We start from the raw sequence: 18,350 nt of genomic DNA, 5'->3' as shown, positions 1-18,350 counted from the left end.
GGTATTATTCATCACACCACATTTACATTTTACATTTTCACCCTCCTATTATACAATGCTATTATACACAGTCACTTAGACACAGACACACACACACCAGTGGAGACTGGTGGGAGGAGCTATAGGAGGACGGGCTCATTTGTAATGGCTTGAATGGAATTAATGTGTGGTTTCCATATGTTTGATCTGTTTGATACCATTCCATTTATTCCATTCCAGCCATTACAATGAGCCCGTCCTCCTATAGCTCCTCCCACCAGCCACCACTGACACACACACACACACACATATATATATACACACACAATAATGACTTCCCAATATGAGTTTGTGAGAGAGCAAGACTGAATAGCGGAAGTTTCTCTCTTTCTTTCCAATCTCGTTCAAACCAAACACTTCTCTCCAGCAAGCATTTCCCCCAGTCATCAAAGAGGAGAGAGAACTCAAAGGTATTTGATTTTACACCATTATACATCATTGTTACTTTATAACTACCGGGTGTGGTAACAGTCACAGTTAGTGTCGAGGCAGGATGCAGATAGGGCTTCACCTCTGCTTCCAACTTAATCTGTTGATGCTGTGGCTAGATTCTGTAGCACCACACTGTATGTATTGTGTTAAATGCCTTTATTTATGTAACAATAGGCTGTAGGTTTGATCTAAGTGTTTTAATATACAGGATAAGTCTTCTGTGTCGCACTTGTACTTGCTTTAGCTCTAACACACATAAAGTACAGATATACACAACGGAGACGGACACACTCTGGTACATCAATACAGAAGTGATGAGTATTTTTGTAACTGGGACCTCTCCTCTCTCAGTAGAGTAAGATGCTGAGTGTGTCCACTCTGACCCAGATGCCCCCCAGCGGAGAGGACAGTTCTGGTTCTGACAGGGGTTCAGAGGTCAGTGTTCCAACTCCAGCCACAGAGACAGACCGCTTCGGCTTCATCCTGGTGAATGGATCCACTGCCGGGTCAGTACGAAGCAGTCTCTAGCTTAGCAGCACTGAAAACCAGTTTCTGCTCTCTCTGTCTCTGTCTCTCTGTCTCTGTCTCTCTGTCTCTGTCTCTGTCTCTGTGTCTCTGTCTCTGTCTCTGTCTCTGTCTCTGTCTCTCTCTCTCTGTCTCTCTCTCTCTCTCTCTCTTATTTATTTATTTTTTAAAGCCCATGTACAGTCTTTGTCATTTTATTTTTAAATCACCACTGTGTGTTTATTTAGCGAAAATAACCCAAAAATATTTGTAATCATTTATTTCCCTTGACTTAAAAAATGTAACATTAACCTAACAAAGACAGTCGTGTAGGAATGAGGTTTGTGCAGTAAATGTAAATACATTTAAATAATTTGCTTTTTTATTATAATGGACTGATGGTACCTGCATCTGATGGTCATGGTGCTTTCAGGACAACTGGGAACTCGGAAAGAAACTAGGTCAAATCATGACGTCAGTGATCTTCAGGTCAGAAAGTCAGTGCTCAAGAAAGATGCCCGAGTTTCCGACTTCCCAGTTGTCTTGAACGCACTGAAGTTGGAAGTCGGAGATTTCCAAGTTCCCCGATGTTTAAAACACGGCATTCGTCGCAGCGGAGGGAAGGATGGAGAGAGCAGCAAATGGTTCACCTCTCACAGTCCCTGCTCTCTCCTTCCTTTCCTCCGGTGAGACTGACCAGAGAGAGGGCACACCGTCTTCCAAAAAGTGAAATATTCCTTGATATTAAAATAGACACGACGAGCTGCAGATAATAATAAAAATGCAGGGCTATCAAGACACTTGGTTACTTATTCATTGCAGCTGCAGCTCAAGTGGAAGTAGGGAGAAGCATGTTTTCTGTTTTGCAATAGTGTTGAATAAAACAGTGTTGAGAGTGCTGAATAAAAACCTAGGCATGAACTCACTCATTAAACAGCAGCTCTTTGCTGTATTCTTTGACAGTCTCTCTCTGGTCATGGTTTTAAAAGTAGTGAAATCTCACGTAGGCTTGTATCAAACTTTACTGTGGCCGGGGGTCGTGGAAGCTGTAGTAACTGTGATCGGAGCTATCCAATTGGCCAGCGCAGTAGACACACTGTATTTAGCCACAGATCTCCCGATCCCCGGACAAATTAAATAGATCAAAATGGGAACACTTTACCTTTGCCAGGGCTTCTGAATCAAGTGTACCTTTCATCAACAGTGCAACCCGGAAAAAATGCGTTGTTTGGTGATCGACTAGGATGCCTTGAAGATTGACCACTTGATCGCGATCGACCGGTTGGTTACCACTGATGTAGGCTTTAGGAAACAAATTTGAAGATATTTACATACACAGCCATGCTTGGCTGATAGGATGGTCTAGAGCCCACCCCCTTACCCAAATGAACAGTCATTGGTCTATTATAATCAGATCACATTGTGACATCACGATATGGCCAAAAGTTCCATCTCACCTGAACAGGCTGAAATTTCAGGTATTTTTTTCAAAAAGCTCTTACACAAATCAGAGGGGGTGCTTTGCTGCTAGAGGTACTGGTGACCTTCACAAAACAGATGGCATCATGAGGAAGGGAAATTATGTGGCTATATTGAAGCAACATCTCAAGACATCAGTCAGGAAGTTAAAGCTTGGTCGCAAATGGGTCTTCAAAATGGACAATGACCCCAAGCATACTTCCAAAGTTGTGGCAAAATGGCTTAAGGACAACAAAGTCAAGGTATTGGAGTGGCCATCACAAAGCCCTGACCTCAATCCTATAGAAAATGTGTGGGCAGAACTGAAAAAGCGTGTGCGAGCAAGGAGGCATACAAACCTGACTCAGTTACACCAGCTCTGTCAGGAGGAATGGGCCAAAATTCACCCAACTTATTGTGGGAAGCTTGTGGAAGGCAACCCGAAACGTTTGACCCAAGTTAAACAATTTAAAGGCAGTGCTACCAAATAATTATTGAGTGTATGTAAACTTCTGACCCACTGGAAATGTGATGAAAGAAATACGATCTAAAATAAATAATTCTCTCTACTATTATTCTGACATTTCATATTCTCAAAATAAAGTAGTGATCCTAACTGACCTAAGACAGGACATTTTTTACTAGGATTAAATGTCAGGAATTGTGAAAAACTGAGTTTAAATGTCTTTGGCTAAGGTGTATATAAACTTCCGACTTCAACTGTAGCTTTTACACAATTTCAGTGTTATTTTGACCTGTGTGGAAATATCCTAAAAAACAACAGCATGGAAATCACCTTTTTAACTGCACTTCCCTTTAAAGGATTGATTAGTTATGATAATAGAAACAAACTGGTAAACAGAAGGCACTAAAGACTCATCCTATAACTTGCAACTTCATGCAAAAAAACAGTTGTAGCACGAAAGATCACAGTTCAGCGTCACAGTACCTTTTTTTTATATATAGATACAAATGTAAGTCATTCTGTATTTAGTTCATAGAATAAACCCAGCTAATAACCTAACACAAATATAACAGACATCCTCTTAACAGTCATCTCCTACACTCTCTCACTCTGTGTCCTTGAACATCCTGACCTGTTGCTATGGAGATAGTCACACCGCCACCATGCGGTTTTCCTGTTTCCTGTGTATCTTTACGGTGTTTTCTTTCTCTGTGACGAGACATGAAGGTGCAGTTGACTCAACTCAGTACATTTTGGTAAATTGGCTGCCTTAGAGAGGACTTTGGTCCTCAGAAACAGGAAATAATCCAAGTGAGGAGTTAATTACCTGCCCTAGAAAGATACTGACTTGAAAATGTTATTATGACAGTTATGCTTAAAGCGATCACCTTAATTTGCTTATTTAATGTTGGTGTCAGGAGTGAAGGCCCGCCTCCTGAGCTCGTTAGACAGAGAGAGACTAAGTGGATCAACATCATCAGCCAATGGGATCGTGTCTTATTAAAGAAGTCCAGCAAGGTGTGTACTTGGCATTTTTGATGTAACCTCCTCTGGGACACCAGACCCAGGTATTTACTCTGGCATGATCCTTACTCTCCACCGGTCTCTCAGGTCAAAGAGCAGTGTCAGAAAGGCATCCCAGCATCCCTCAGGGCTAAATGTTGGCCACTGCTGTGTGGCGCCACAGACAGAATGCACCGCAACAAGGACCTCTACCAGGTAAGATAGAGCAAACAACTCAACTATATAGATAGAATCGTTTATTAGAACCTTACTGGGCCTTAATGGTATTCTTACCGTAAATATACAAATATTGCAGAGTAAAGTTATCAGGTAAATCTCTCTCCCTCTGTCAGACTCTGGACTCCAGGCCTGCCCTACAGAGCTGGGTGGACGTTATAGAGAGAGACTTAGACCGCCAGTTCCCCTTCCATGAGATGTTCCTCTCCAGAGATGGTCATGGGTAAAACAGCCTCATAATACTCCGTACTATTTATGGAACGATGATGACATACGACACATCTTTCTCCATCTCTCGTTCTTTGTGTAGTGTTGTATAAATATTGTCTGGTGTTATCCCGTCAGTGTTCTGGTTGTTCTGAGTGTTGTGTTGTGTGTGTGTGGGTAGGCAGCGTGGTCTGTTCCGGGTGCTGAAGGCCTTTACTCAGCTGAAGCCTGACGAGGGCTACTGTCAGGCCCAGGGACCTGTAGCAGCTGTACTGCTGATGAACATGCCTACAGAGGTACTGTTACAATCAGGGGCGCAACTATGGTTTTAGAAGTGGGGGGGACATATTTATTATGATTACTTATTGTTTATCCAGTCGGATAAACACTCCAAACAGCCTACCTGACCGCTCGGAGGTGTCCCATGGTCCTAAAGCACACCGTTGCCTTGTTTTGTATCACATTCCAATGATAAAATTGGGGGGATAGAAATGCAATTTCAGAATGTATGGGGGACATGCTCCCCCCCGTCCCCCGTCCCCAGTGAAATTGCACCCCTGGTTACAATCACCATCCATCCACCTGAACAACATGAAAGGACTGGATAGGTGGTAAGCTTGAGCTTTCCCTCCGTCACAGCCTGCAATAACCTTCCATCTCTCTTAATACCTTTGCTTTCCCCTCCTATAGGAGGCATTCTGGTGCCTGGTACAGATTAGTGAACAGTACCTCCCTGACTACTACAGCCCCCTGCTGGTAAGATAATGTTACTTACTGCTCATGGTCAATTAGTGATCCAAAGAGTACTCAGAGTGAAAACTGCATATGTACAGTACCAGTCAAAAGTTTGGACACACCTGGTCATTCCAGGGTTTTTCTTTATTTTTACTATTTTCTACATTATAGAACAATAGTGAAGACATCAAAACTATGAAATAACCCAAAAAGTGTTAAGAAAATCAAAATATATTTGATATTTGAGATTCTTCAAAGTCGCCAGCCTTCGCCTTGATGACAGGTTTGCACACTCTTGGCATTCTCTCAACCAGCTTCATGAGGTAGTCACCTGGAATGCATTTCAATGAACAAGTGTGCCTTGTTATAAGTTATTCTGTGAAATTTCTTTCCTTCTTAATGAGTTTCAGGCAATCAGTTGTGTTGTGACAAGGTAGGGGTGTTATACAGAAGATGGCACTATTTGGTAAAAGACCAAGTGCTTATTATGGCAAGAACAGCTCAAATAAGCAAAGAGAAATGACAGTCCATCATTACTTTAAGACATGAAGGTCAGTCAATCCTGAACATTTCAGGAACTTTGAAAGTTTCAAGTGGAGTCGCAGAAACCATCAAGCGCTATGATGAAACTGCCTCTCGTGAGGACCGTCACAGGAAAGGAAGACCCAGAGCTACCTCTGCTGCAGAGGATAAGTTCATTAGAGTTACCAGCCTCAGAAATTGCAGCCCAAATAAATGCTTCACAGAGTTCAAGTAATAGACACATCTCAACATCAATTGTTCAGAGGAGATTGCGTGAATCAGGCATTCATGGTCGAATTGCTGCAAAGAAACCACTACTAAAGGATACAATAATAAGAAGAGACTTGCTTGGGCCAAGAAATATGAGCAATGGCCATTAGACCGGTGGAAATCTGTCTGTTGGTCTGACGAGTCCAAATTTGAGATTTTTTGGTTCCAACCGCTGTGTCTTTGTGAGACGCAGAGTAGGTGAACGGATGATCTCCGCATGTGTGGTTCCCACCATGAAGCATGGAGGTGGTGTGGGGGTGCTTTTCTGGTGAGACTCTCTGTGATTTATTTAGAATTCAAAGTACACTTAACCAGCATGGTTTGCATCTGGTGGGACTATTATTTGTTTTCAACAGGACAATGACCCAACACGCCTCCAGGCTGTGTAAGGGCTATTTGACCATAAAGGAGAGCATCTCTAACCTCTTTTGGGTAGGGGGCAGTATTTTGACGTCCGGATGAAAAGCGTGCTCGTAGTAAACTGCCTGCTACTCAGGCCCAGAAGGTAGGATATGCATATTATTAGTAGATTTGGATCGAAAACACTCTGAAGTTTCTAAAACTGTTTGAATGATGTCTGTGAGTATAACAGAACTCATATTGCAGGCAAAAACCTGAGAAAAAATCCAACCAGTAAGTGTGGAAATCTGAGGTTTGTAGTTTTTCAAGTGATTGCCTATCTAATATACAGTATCTGTGGGGTAATTTTGCACTTCCTAAGGCTTCCACTAGATGTCAACAGTCTTTAGAACGTTGTTTGGAATCAGATGACTGAGAAAATGACATGGGCTCAATCCACGCGCTCCCGTGAGAGTTAGGTGTGTTCCTTTTCATTTCTGAAGACAAAGGAATCGTCCGGTTGGAATATTATGGAAGATTTATAACAAAAACATCCTAAAGATTGATTCTAAACATCGTTTGACATGTTTCTACGAACTGTAATATAACTTTTTTGACTTTTTGTCTGAACTTACAGCGCGAGCACAGTGCATTTGGATTACGCGACTGAACGCGCGAACAAAATGGAGGTATTTGGACATAAAGATTAACTTTATCGAACAAACCGAACATTTATTGTGGAACTGGGATTCCTGGGAGTGCATTCTGATGAAGATCATCAAAGGTAAGTGAATATTTATAATGTTATTTCTGACTTCTGTTGACTCCAAAATGGTGGGTATCTGTATGGCTTGTTTTGATGTCTAAGCGCTGTATTCAGATTATTGTAAAGTTTGCTTTCGCCGTAAAGCTTTTTTGAAATCTGACACAGCGGTTGCATTAAGGAGGAGTGTATCTATAATTCTTCGAATAACAGTTGTATATTTTATCAACATTTATGATGAGTATTTCTGTAACTTGATGTGCTCATTCACCGGAAGTTTTGGGAGGCAAAACATTTCTGAACATTACACGCCAATGTAAAATGTTTTTTTGGGGATATAAACATACATGTATTGTGTAACATGAAGTCCTATGAGTGCAATATGATGAAGATCATCAAAGGTTAGTGATTCATTTTAGCTGTATTTCTGGTTTTTGTGACGCCTCTCCTTGCTTGGAAAATGGCTGTGTGGTCTTTCTTGTCTAGGCGCTGTCCTAACATAATCTAATGTTATGCTTTCGCCGTAAAGCCTTTTTGAAATCTGACACTGGGGTTGGATTAACGAAAAGTGTATCTTTAAAATGGGATATAATAGTTGTATGTTTGAGAAATTTGAATTATGAGATTTTTGTTGTTTTGAATTTGGCGCCCTGCTATTTCACTGGCTGTTGGCGAGTGTGTCCCGCAGGTGGAGCTAGTGTCCCACATACCCCAGAGAGGCTAACCTTTCTGATTCTTGATTACAAGCAAAAATTAAAGCAGGAAGCACCAGTGACTCGGCCTACAAAAAAGTGGTCAGATGAAGCAGATGCTAAACTACAGGACTGTTTTCCTATCACAGACTGAAACATGTTCCGGGATTCTTCTGATGGCATTGAGGAGTTCACCACATCAGTCACTGGCTTTATCAATAAGGGCATCGAGGACGTTGTCCCCACAGTGTCTGTACGTACATACCCCAACCAGAAGCCATGGATTACAGGCAACATTGGCACTGAGCTAAAGGGCAGAGCTGCCGCTTTCAAGGAGCGGGACTCTAACCCGGAAGCTTACAAGAAATCCTGCTATGCCCTGCAACGAAACATCAAACAGGCAAAGCGTCAATACAGGGCTAAGATTGAATCATACTACACCGGCTCCGACGCTCGTCTTATGTGGCAGGGCTTGCAAACTATTACAGACTACAAAGGGAATCACAGCCGCAAGCTGCCCAGTGACACGAGCCTACCAGATGAGCTAAATCACTTCTATGCTTGCTTCGAGGCAAGCAACACTGAGGCATGCATGAGAGCACCAGCTGTTCCGGACGACTGTGTGATCACGCTCTCCGTAGCCGACGTGAGTAAGACCTTTAAACAGGTCAACATACACAAGGCTGCGGGGCCAGACGGATTACCAGGACATGTGCTCCGGGCATGTGCTGACCAACTGGCAGGTCTCTTCACCGACATTTTCAACATGTCCCTGATTTGAGTCTGTAATACCAACATGTTTCAAGCAGACCACCATAATCCCTGTGCCCAAGAACACAAAGGCAACCTGCCTAAATGACTACAGACCAGTAGCACTCATGTCCGTAGCCATGAAGTGCTTTGAAAGGCTGGTAATGGCTCACATCAACACCATTATCCCAGAAACCCTAGACCCACTCCAATTTGCATACCGCCCAAACAAATCCACAGATGATGCAATCTCTATTGCACTCCGCACTGCCCTTTCCCACCTGGACAAAAGGAACACTTATGTGAGAATGCTATTCATTGACTACAGCTCAGCGTTCAACACCATAGTACCCTCAAAGCTCATCACTAAGCTAAGGATCCTGGGACTAAACACCTCCCTCTGCAACTGGATCCTGGACTTCCTGACGGGCCGCCCCCAGGTGGTGAGGGTAGGTAGCAACACATCTGCCACGCTGATCCTCAACACTGGAGCCCCCCAGGGGTGCGTGCTCAGTCCCCTCCTGTACTCCCTGTTCACCCACGACTGCATGGCCAGGCACGACTCCAACACCATCATTAAGTTTGCAGACGACACAACAGTGGTAGGCCTGATCACCGACAATGACGAGGCAGCCTATAAGGAGGAAGTCAGAGACCTGGCCGAGTGGTGCTAGAATAACAACCTATCCCTCAATGTAACCAAGACTAAGGAGATGATTGTGGACTAGAGGAAAAGGAGGACCGAGCATGCCCCCATTCTCATCGACGGGGCTGTAGTGGAGCAGGTTGAGAGCTTCAAGTTCCTTGGTGTCCACATCACCAACAAACTAGAATGGTCCAAACACACCAAGACAGTCGTGAAGAGGGCACGGCAAAGCCTATTCCCCCTCAAGAAACTAAAAAGATTTGGCATGGGTCCTGAGATCCTCAAAAGGTTCTACAGCTGCAACATCGAGAGCATCCTGACTGGTTGCGTCACTGCCTGGTATGGCAATTGCTCGGCCTCTGACCGCAAGGCACTACAGTGGGTAGTGCGTACGGCCCAGTACATCTCTGGGGCTAAGCTGTCTGCCATCCAGGACCTCTACACCAGGCGGTGTCAGAGGAAGGCCATAAAAATTGTCAAAGACCCCAGCCACCCCAGTCATAGACTTTTCTCTCTACTACCACATGGCAAGCGGTACCAGAGTGCCATAAGACTCCTGAACAGGTAATCAAATGACTACCTGGACTATTTGCAGTGCGTGCGTGCGTGCCCCCCCCCCCCCCCCCCCCCCCGCAAACCCCTTTTTTACGCTGCTGCTACTCTCTGTTTTATCATATATGCACAGTCACTTTAACTATACATTCATGTACGTATGTACATATTACCTCAATTGGCCCGACCAACCAGTGCTCCCGCACATTGGCTAACTGGGCTATCTGCATTGTGTCCCGCCACCCACCACCCGCCAACCCCTCTTTACGCTACTCTCTGTTCATCATATATGCATAGTCACTTTAACCACATCTACATGTACATACTACCTCAATCAGCCTGACTAATCAGTGTCTGTACGTAGCCTCACTACTTTTATAGCCTCGCTACTGTATATAGCCTTGCTACTGTTTTTCACTGTCTTTTTACTGTTGTTTTTATTTCTTTACTTACCCATTGTTCACCTAATACCTTTTTTACACTATTGATTAGAGCCTGTAAGTAAGCATTTCACTGTAAGGTCTACACCTGTTGTATTCGGTGCACGTGACAAATAAACTTTGATTTGATTTGAGTGGTGCATCAGATGACCTGGCCTACACAATCACCCGACCTCAACCCAATTGAGATGGTTTGGGATAAGTTGGACCGCAGAGTGAAGGATAAGCAACCAACAAGTGCTCAGCATATGTAGGAACTCCTTCAAGAATGTTGGAAAAGCATTCCAGGTGAAGCTGATTGAGAGAATGCCAAGAGTGTGCAAATCTGTCATCAAGGAAAAGTGTGGCTACTTTGAAGAATCTCAAATATAAAATATATTTTGATTTGTTTAATGCTTTTTTTGGTTACTACATGATTCCATATGTTTTATTTCCTAGTTTTGATGTCTTCACTATTATTCTTCTATGTAGAAAATAGTATAAATAAGTAGGTGTGTCCAAACTTTTGACTGTTACTGTACATCAATGTTTTTCATCAGCAAGGGGTTTGGTTGTTGTAACATAGCTGAATAGCATTTCTCCAGATACTTGTCTCTCTAATGTTTTCTGTAGGAGGGGGTTCTCTTTGACGCGGCCATGCTGACCTGGGTGCTGAAGAAGACGTGTCCCGCAACTCACAAGCATCTGCAGAGACACGGCGTGGAGCCTCTGATGTTCGCCACCGATTGGCTGATGTGCCTGTTCACACGCCACCTGCCATTCAACACCCTCCTCCGAGTCTGGGACCTGTTCTTCTGCTACGGTCTGTTAATGAAGGAGGGAATGAATGAATTAATCTAGCCATCTGTCTATACATTCATCTATGTTCTCCAGTATCTATCTATCTGTCTGTCTGTCTGTCTGTCTGTCTGTCTGTCTGTCTGTCTGTCTGTCTGTCTGTCTGTCTGTCTGTCTGTCTGTCTGTCTGTCTGTCTGTCTGTCTGTCTGTCTGTCTGTCTGTCTGTCTGTCTGTCTGTCTGTCTGTCTGTCTGTCTGTCTGTCTGTCTGTCTGTCTGTCTGTCTGTCTGTCTGTCTGTCTGTCTGTCTGTCTGTCTGTCTGTCTGTCTGTCTGTCTGTCTGTCTGTCTGTCTGTCTGTCTGTCTGTCTGTCTGTCTGTCTGTCTGTCTGTCTGTCTGTCTGTCTGTCTGTCTGTCTGTCTGTCTGTCTGTCTGTCTGTCTGTCTGTCTGTCTGTCTGTCTGTCTGTCTGTCTGTCTGTCTGTCTGTCTGTCTGTCTGTCACATATCCTGTGTGTCGTTCTCATGCTCTCCATCCCCCTCCATCAGGAGTGCGTGTGTTGTTCCAGGTGGCGGTTGTGTTGGTGCGCAGGGCTCTGGGCCGGGTGGAGCAGAGGGAGGAGTGCGAGGGCCAGATGGAGACTCTGGAGAGGCTGAGGGGTGTGAGGGAGCAGGTGCAGCAGGAGGACGATACCTTCATCGGAGAGGTCAGACACCTGGCCTCATGTACACCGGTTATACTTGAACTATCCTACCATGCATGTACAATACACATGTGTTACCCCACTTTTACCAACTCTCCATCTCCCTTTCACCCCCACCCAGGTGTGTTCTGTCCCCCTTTCGGGTAAGGATCTGGAGAGGCAGACGGAGAAAGAGCTGGAGAAGTGGAGGAAAGAACGGCCTGCCTCCACCTTTGATCCCCGGGGTCGTTGCCACGGATATCGGATGGCGTGGGCGAGGGCTCGAGAGAGGGAGGAGGAGAGGAACAGAAAAGAGAGGGCGAAAGGGAACCTGCCCATCCCACCGATTCGCTCGCCCTCCGTGCTCTCGCTCTCTCCCTCGCTCCTCCGCAAGAGGTGGAAGAGAGGGAGCAAAACAGACACAGGGGAGTGGGAGGGGGGAGGCAGAGAGGTGAGGAAGGTTTCAAAGGAGGTGTGGAAGGAGAGAAGCGAGGGAGGGGTACTGCGGAGAGGAAGTGAGATGGATGGTAGTCCAGTGAGGGCTCAGGGTGTTCCACCTCCTGCTACAGAGGACAGGGAACCAGTGGAACTGAGAGAACCATTAGAACACAAAGAACCATCAGAACAGGACAGAACCCAAAAGACCCAGATGACCCCAGATTCAGCCGGAGTAGCATCCCAGCAGCGTGAGCTCACCTCTGACCCTCACGTCACCTCACAGGGCCAGGAGGAGGAGCAGGGTGGTTTCAGCGAGACACAGGCCTCTGAGCAGCACGGCGACTGGCAGTCACAGGAAACTAACCACAGTAAAGGCTCCATGGAAACACAGGAAGTACTGAACAAACAGTCAACAGAGAGTGCACGTATCATCACAGAACACATAGTGACAGAGACAAAGGGTGAGGCAGAGGAACGCAAGGAGACAGAGACACATGCAGAAGCCAAGACAGAGGAGGAAACAGTGACAGAGATCCAGATTCATACAGAAGCCAAGACAGAGGAGGAAACAGTGACAGAGATCCAGATTCATACAGAAGCCAAGACAGAGGAGGAAACAGTGACAGAGATCCAGATTCATACAGAAGCCAAGACAGAGGAGGAAACAGTGACAGAGATCCAGATTCATACAGAAGCCAAGACAGAGGAGGAAACAGTGACAGAGATCCAGATTCATACAGAAGCCAAGACAGAGGAGGAAATGGAGGCTGAGGTACAGAAAGGACAACACACAGATAAAAGTGTAGAGACAGAGACAGATATGAGGTCAAAAACAGAGACCCAAACAGATGTTAATGCAGACACTGAGACAGACACTGAGACCGACACGCAACAAGAGGCAGATATAAACTTAGAGGCAGAAACAGACATTAGGTCACTGAGAGAGAGAGACAAAGAGACGAACACAGAGACTGATACCAACAAGGAGATAGAGGCGCGTACCGAGACACAGTCACACAAAGGGACAGAAATGGAGACACACACGGACAAAAAATCTGAGGCAGAGAGACAAACAAAGGTAGAAACGGAGGTAAAGGCACATATAGAAACAGAGACACAGGGAGAAAATGAGTCAGCGATGCACATAGAGGCAGACACAAGAGTAGAGGCAGACTTGGGGTCACAGATGGAGGCTGATACACACATAGAGACAGAGAAAGAGTCAGAGAAAGAGGTAGGGACAGAGACGGTCACAGAGGAAACCACTGACACAGGGATAGAGGAAGCCACTGACACAGGGACCGAGGAAGCCACTGATACAAGCACAGGGACAGAGGAAGCCACTGATACAAGCACAGGGATAGAGGAAGCCACTGATGCAAGCACAGGGATAGAGGAAGCCACTGACACAAACACAGGGATAGAGGAAGCCACTGACACAAACACAGGGATAGAGGAAGCCACTGACACAAACACAGGGATAGAGGAAGCCACTGATACAAGCACAGGGACAGAGGAAGCCACTGATACAAGCACAGGGATAGAGGAAGCCACTGACACAGGGATAAAGGAAGCCACTGATACAAACACAGGGATAGAGGAAGCCACTGACACAAACACAGGGATAGAGGAAGCCACTGACACAGGGATAGAGGAAGCCACTGACACAAACACAGGGACAGAGGAAGCCACTGACACAAACACAGGGACAGAGGAAGCCACTGACACAAACACAAGGATAGAGGAAGCCACTGACACAAACACAGGGATAGAGGAAGCCACTGACACAGGGATCGAGGAAGCAACTGACACAAACACAGGGATAGAGGAAGCCACTGACACAAGCACAGGGATAGAGGAAGCCACTGGCCCAAGCACAGGGATAGAGGCGGTCATAGCGTCCCCAAATGAAATTCAGACACACACAGAGACAGCATCAAAGATAGAGGTACAATACACAGAGCCCTCTAGGATAACACCAGCCAATCAGAGCCAGGTTTCTCCAGAGTTGACCTCAGGCCAAGACCGAACAGGTCAAGACCAGAAGATTCCTGAAGAACCCCAGGGTCCAGTCACCATCCATCCAGAGGAGAATCAGGAGACCCAGAACGTCAGAGAGAGTGAAGGAGAGAAAGAAGAGGAAGCATTGACATTTCCCTCTCAGGAAGCCTCTCAGGAAGCCTCAACTGACATCCTTCCACCATCGCATCAGGGGGAATCACTGAAAGCTGAACTCCCTCTCATACCTGGCAACCCAAAGTCCCAAAGTAAGAGTGAAAAGAGTGAGTCTCCACATCCTGCAGACTCAAAGGCTGGATCTGGCAAGCCATTATCCACACACACGGATGTCTCCTCCCAAAAGACTCAGGCCCGTGATGGACCTTGGGCAACCCCTTCTGGAGACTTCGGGCTCTGCAAGTCCTCCAGCTCCCGGAAGCTCACTCGGAGGCTCTCTGAGGATCTCTTCACCGACCCCAACCAATCACAACCCACCTTCACACACTCTAACCAATCAAATGCAGGCCTCATTCAGTTCGACCAACCACAACCTAACAACACAGCTCCAACTCAGGTACCAAAACACCCAGAATCACCCCGACATGTCACAGGGAGCATCCCAGGCACTGTCCCACCTCAGACTGTGTCCAAACCATGCAGAGGACCAACTGACACCCCCAGGCTATTTGGTCTCTTCCGCAGGCTCAAAGGGGAGCAGCCCAAACAGGACAGGAAGAAAGGGGAACCTAAAGTCCCTGTCCCCAGAATCCTAATCCAGGACTTTAGTGACGGGACAGGTGAGGGGCGCACGGTCAGGGGGGAGGAAGATGAGGAGCTGAGCTCCAGAGAGAGGAGGAGGAGACGGAGGGAGCAGGAGAGGAGGGAGAAAGAGGAGGAGAAGTTACGGAAGAAGAGGGAGAAGGAGATGGAAAAAGAGGAGAAAGAGAGAAAGAGGGAGAGGAGGAAGCCTCAGACGAGAGGGAAGAGTTTTCAGGTGCAACACAGCAATGTCCCCCTCCCCGAAAACAGCGGCTCACAGACATTTGGTTCCAAAAGAAACTCTACTCCGTCTACGGAGACATACTTTTAACAAGCAAGGAAAGAAATCGACATCTAAAAATATCTTACAAACCACAAAAATTACCCAGAAAACATTTCCTTCAATTGTAGACTTTTCTGGAATGTAAATAAAACAATTATTTTTTCTAACTCAGGAAAATAGTGTTTGTTTTATTCTAGGGCTTGTGTACATTGATCATTGACATGCCAACATAAACAGGAAGTGCTTGTTGTCCAATTCCTCATAACTCCGGAGTCCCCAGAGTGATGTCATCCTCATCATGGTCCAATAAAAAGGCTGAATGTCCCGTCACTGTCCCTCATCTCTTTAAATATTTGTCCTCAAAGGGATTCCATAAGTGGTGTGAAATGGATTTACACAGTGCTCCTGTTCCACCACCCCAATGTCACAGCGATGCTGCTGGGGTATCATCCTCGCTGTCGCTGGCCAGCACTTCCTGGCTCTTGATCGTTTGATTGGTCAGTTGAGAATCAGTGGGACAGACTGACCCGAAAAACAGGGAGCGGAACAGAGCAGGGATGGAGAGGGAGAGAGGGGGAGAGATTTGATTCGATTTAAGTGGGAGAGCAAGAGAGGGGTTGGTCTTACATTTTGAACCCAGCAGTTGTGTAACTCAGCCCTTTGACAACAAAGCTCACCTTTTTACTGGGAGGTCTTTCAGTGTCCTCTGTCTCTTCCTCCTCTTCCTTGCACTGTGATAAGCTACATGCGGCTGGGTTGTGATTGGGCGAGGGGGTCCGAGCTGCGGGTGCATCGGAGGGACCCGCTAATTCACTGGTCTCCATGGCGATGAGGTAGGAGTCGATGTTGCCACACATTGAGTTGTCAGGGGCTGGCAGCGAGCGAGCTCTGGGGAAAGAGGAGAGGATTCTGGGTAAAGAGCAGGGTCCTGTACAAAGAGGTATGACTGAGTGTTTAACAGTTAATGTTCATTTACCGTTTTGTGTTGTTGATGTTATGGTTAAGGAGGTTGGAGTTTCAGAGAGTGGCGAGCACGAAGTTCACCTCCAGAACACGGTTTGTTACACTTAACACCACGAGGCAGACAAAAACAGACACACACACAAATTAGTCATACACAGGAAACACAAAATATCCTAATAACTTAATATTCATATGTGTCCATTGTCCCCCCCCTCCCCCACTTTTACGCTGCTGCTACTCTCTGTTTATTATCTATGCATAGTCACTTTAACTCTATCTACATGTACATATTACCTCAATTACCTCGACTAACTGGTGCCCCCGCACATTGACTCTGTACTGGTACCCCCTGTATATAGCCTCACTACTGTTATTTTATTGTTGCTCTTTAATTATTTGTTATTTTTCAATTTTCTTTTTTTATTATTATTTTTTTCAGTTTATTTTGTAAATACTTTCTTAACACTTATTTTTCTTGTTGGATTGTTGGTTAGAGTCACGTTGGTATAAATGATTCGCGAGACAGACACAGGAATGCGTAATAGGAGTCTATTATACCCAAATCACGGTGTGCCATGTAAAAGCACGGGGACGAAGACCAAACAAACACTACAAAAAACACAGGGTTGAACCCAAACAGAAGAGTGAGGAGTACCTTGAATAAATAACACACGCACACAATGATTAAGACACGGGATGAGACCCGTAATCATCTGATCAATCCACAAGAGCACGAAAGCCCAAAACACACAGCACAAGTACTCACACGCAACAACCAACAGATATTGGAACAAAAAACGACAGCCCAATGGAAACCAAAGGGCACACTTATACAAGTACAATCAGTGGGAATAGGGGCCAGGTGTGTGCAATGAAAGTTCCAGAGGGATCCGTGACAATTAGGGGCTTGGAAGTAAGCATTTCACCTGTTGTATTCGGCGCATGTGACAAATAAAATTTGATTTGATTTGAATATGTATCCTTACCTGCCTAGCTCATCAAAATACAACGAGACAGGAAGACCTGTGGATTCTGCAAACACCGGCAAGCCTTGAAAGACAAGGTAACACTTCATTAAGTAGCCTGCTATGATGCCTTTAAATCACTTATGACATGGCAAGCCAGATTATAACAACAGTAGTAACCCATTTGACAAGTGACATAACTCTACATACCCTCTGCTCCTTTAGGCAGAAGGTTATGCTGGTCTGAGCTCCGACAGCAAAGTGGTCAAACTCATCAGAATTCAGACACAGTTCAGTCAGCATGGCTTTTGATTTCTCTGAGAGAGAGAGAGAGAGAGAGAGAGAGGGGGGGGGGGGAATATTAAAAACATTACTATAATTTTACAAAATATGGTTCTTGACTTATTAAAAAATATATATATTTACTCACTTCAATAGGGCCGAAAATAAAAACAGTTTCTCCTCACCTGCCTCGTCATCTACGTGGTTCCTGAACCACACTCATTCTCCACTCACTGACACGCTCACCTCTTCCAGAGAGGAAGGGAAGTGCAGCACTGTGTCAACCACAACCTGGAGGACAAAAAGAAGGAAAACCAAAGAGCCGCTTTCGAGGGAAGATCTGAGGAGAAGAACGTTGACAGACTGATAGAGATTGAGAGAGAGGGAGAGAGAGCACGAGAGAGAGAGAGAGAGAGAGAGAGAAGGAGAGAGAGAAATGTGCTGACCAGGGCTGGGGCGCGAAGCACGTTGGCACGGCGCTCTTTATCAAACACGGCCTGCAGACTCTCACTGTCCTGGAATGACAGGTTGTGTGTCTTCAGCCGCCCATCGGCTCACACACACACACACACACACACACACACACACACACACACACACACACACACACACACACAATATGCCATAGTTAGGGGAAAGCGAATGGTGCGAAGAGGTTTAAAGCGGTTGACTCTCTTTAGATCAAACTGCTCTATGGTTTTACGGCACGTTTCCAGTCTGTACCATGTTTGCACTGCAGGTTGAAGGTGAGACTCTTCCATCCAGCTCATTGTGACACTTCTCTACTGTTTTCTCCGGAGACGACAGGGGCCTGAACACTGTCTGCACACACTGGGAGAAAGGTCGGGTAAGTACAAATGACAAATATATCAGTACACTATGATACAATCAATGTGTCTCTGGACCTTGATGTCCATCTTGCAGCGAAAAGCATGTCCACAGGGAATGGTGTACCTGAATGGGCAAGACAAAAGATTTATGTGCTTTTGAACGGGGTATGGTAGTAGGTGCCAGGCTCACCGGTTTGAGTGTCAAGAACTCAAATCAAATCAAATCAAATGTTATTAGTCACATGTGCTGAATACAACAGGTGTAGACCTTACAGTGAAATGCTTACTTACAAGCCCCTAACCAACAATGCAGTTTAAAAA

General features: G+C 45.5%; 1 protein-coding gene and 1 pseudogene across 2 annotated transcripts; one reads left to right on the top strand and one right to left on the bottom strand.

Moving 5' to 3' along the window:
- Positions 1–282: 282 nt before the first annotated feature.
- LOC106611681 (uncharacterized) lies at positions 283–15,319 on the top strand. 2 transcript variants are annotated; one of them, XM_014212130.3, is made up of 10 exons: positions 283–449; positions 826–977; positions 3,817–3,916; positions 4,010–4,117; positions 4,255–4,361; positions 4,527–4,641; positions 5,036–5,101; positions 10,667–10,856; positions 11,378–11,535; positions 11,654–15,319. In XM_014212130.3, the coding sequence occupies exons 2-10, from the start codon at positions 832–834 to the stop codon at positions 15,035–15,037; spliced, it is 4,374 nt and encodes a 1,457-aa protein (XP_014067605.3). In that variant the 5' UTR covers positions 283–449; positions 826–831; the 3' UTR covers positions 15,038–15,319. The 2 variants fall into 2 exon arrangements, with proteins under 2 accessions (XP_014067605.3, XP_045579851.2); XM_045723895.2 differs by having other exon boundaries at positions 823–977.
- Positions 15,320–15,413: 94 nt separating this feature from the next.
- On the bottom strand, positions 15,414–18,116 carry LOC106611682 (cell cycle checkpoint control protein RAD9A-like; annotated as a pseudogene).
- Between the last annotated feature and the right edge of the window lie 234 nt (positions 18,117–18,350).

The sequence above is a fragment of the Salmo salar genome, chromosome 09 (genome assembly GCF_965601325.2).
Source record: "Salmo salar chromosome 09, fSalSal1, whole genome shotgun sequence".
Lineage (NCBI taxonomy): Eukaryota > Metazoa > Chordata > Actinopteri > Salmoniformes > Salmonidae > Salmo > Salmo salar.
Note: the sequence above shows the minus strand (reverse complement) of the source record. Positions and strands in the feature narration are given on the sequence as shown.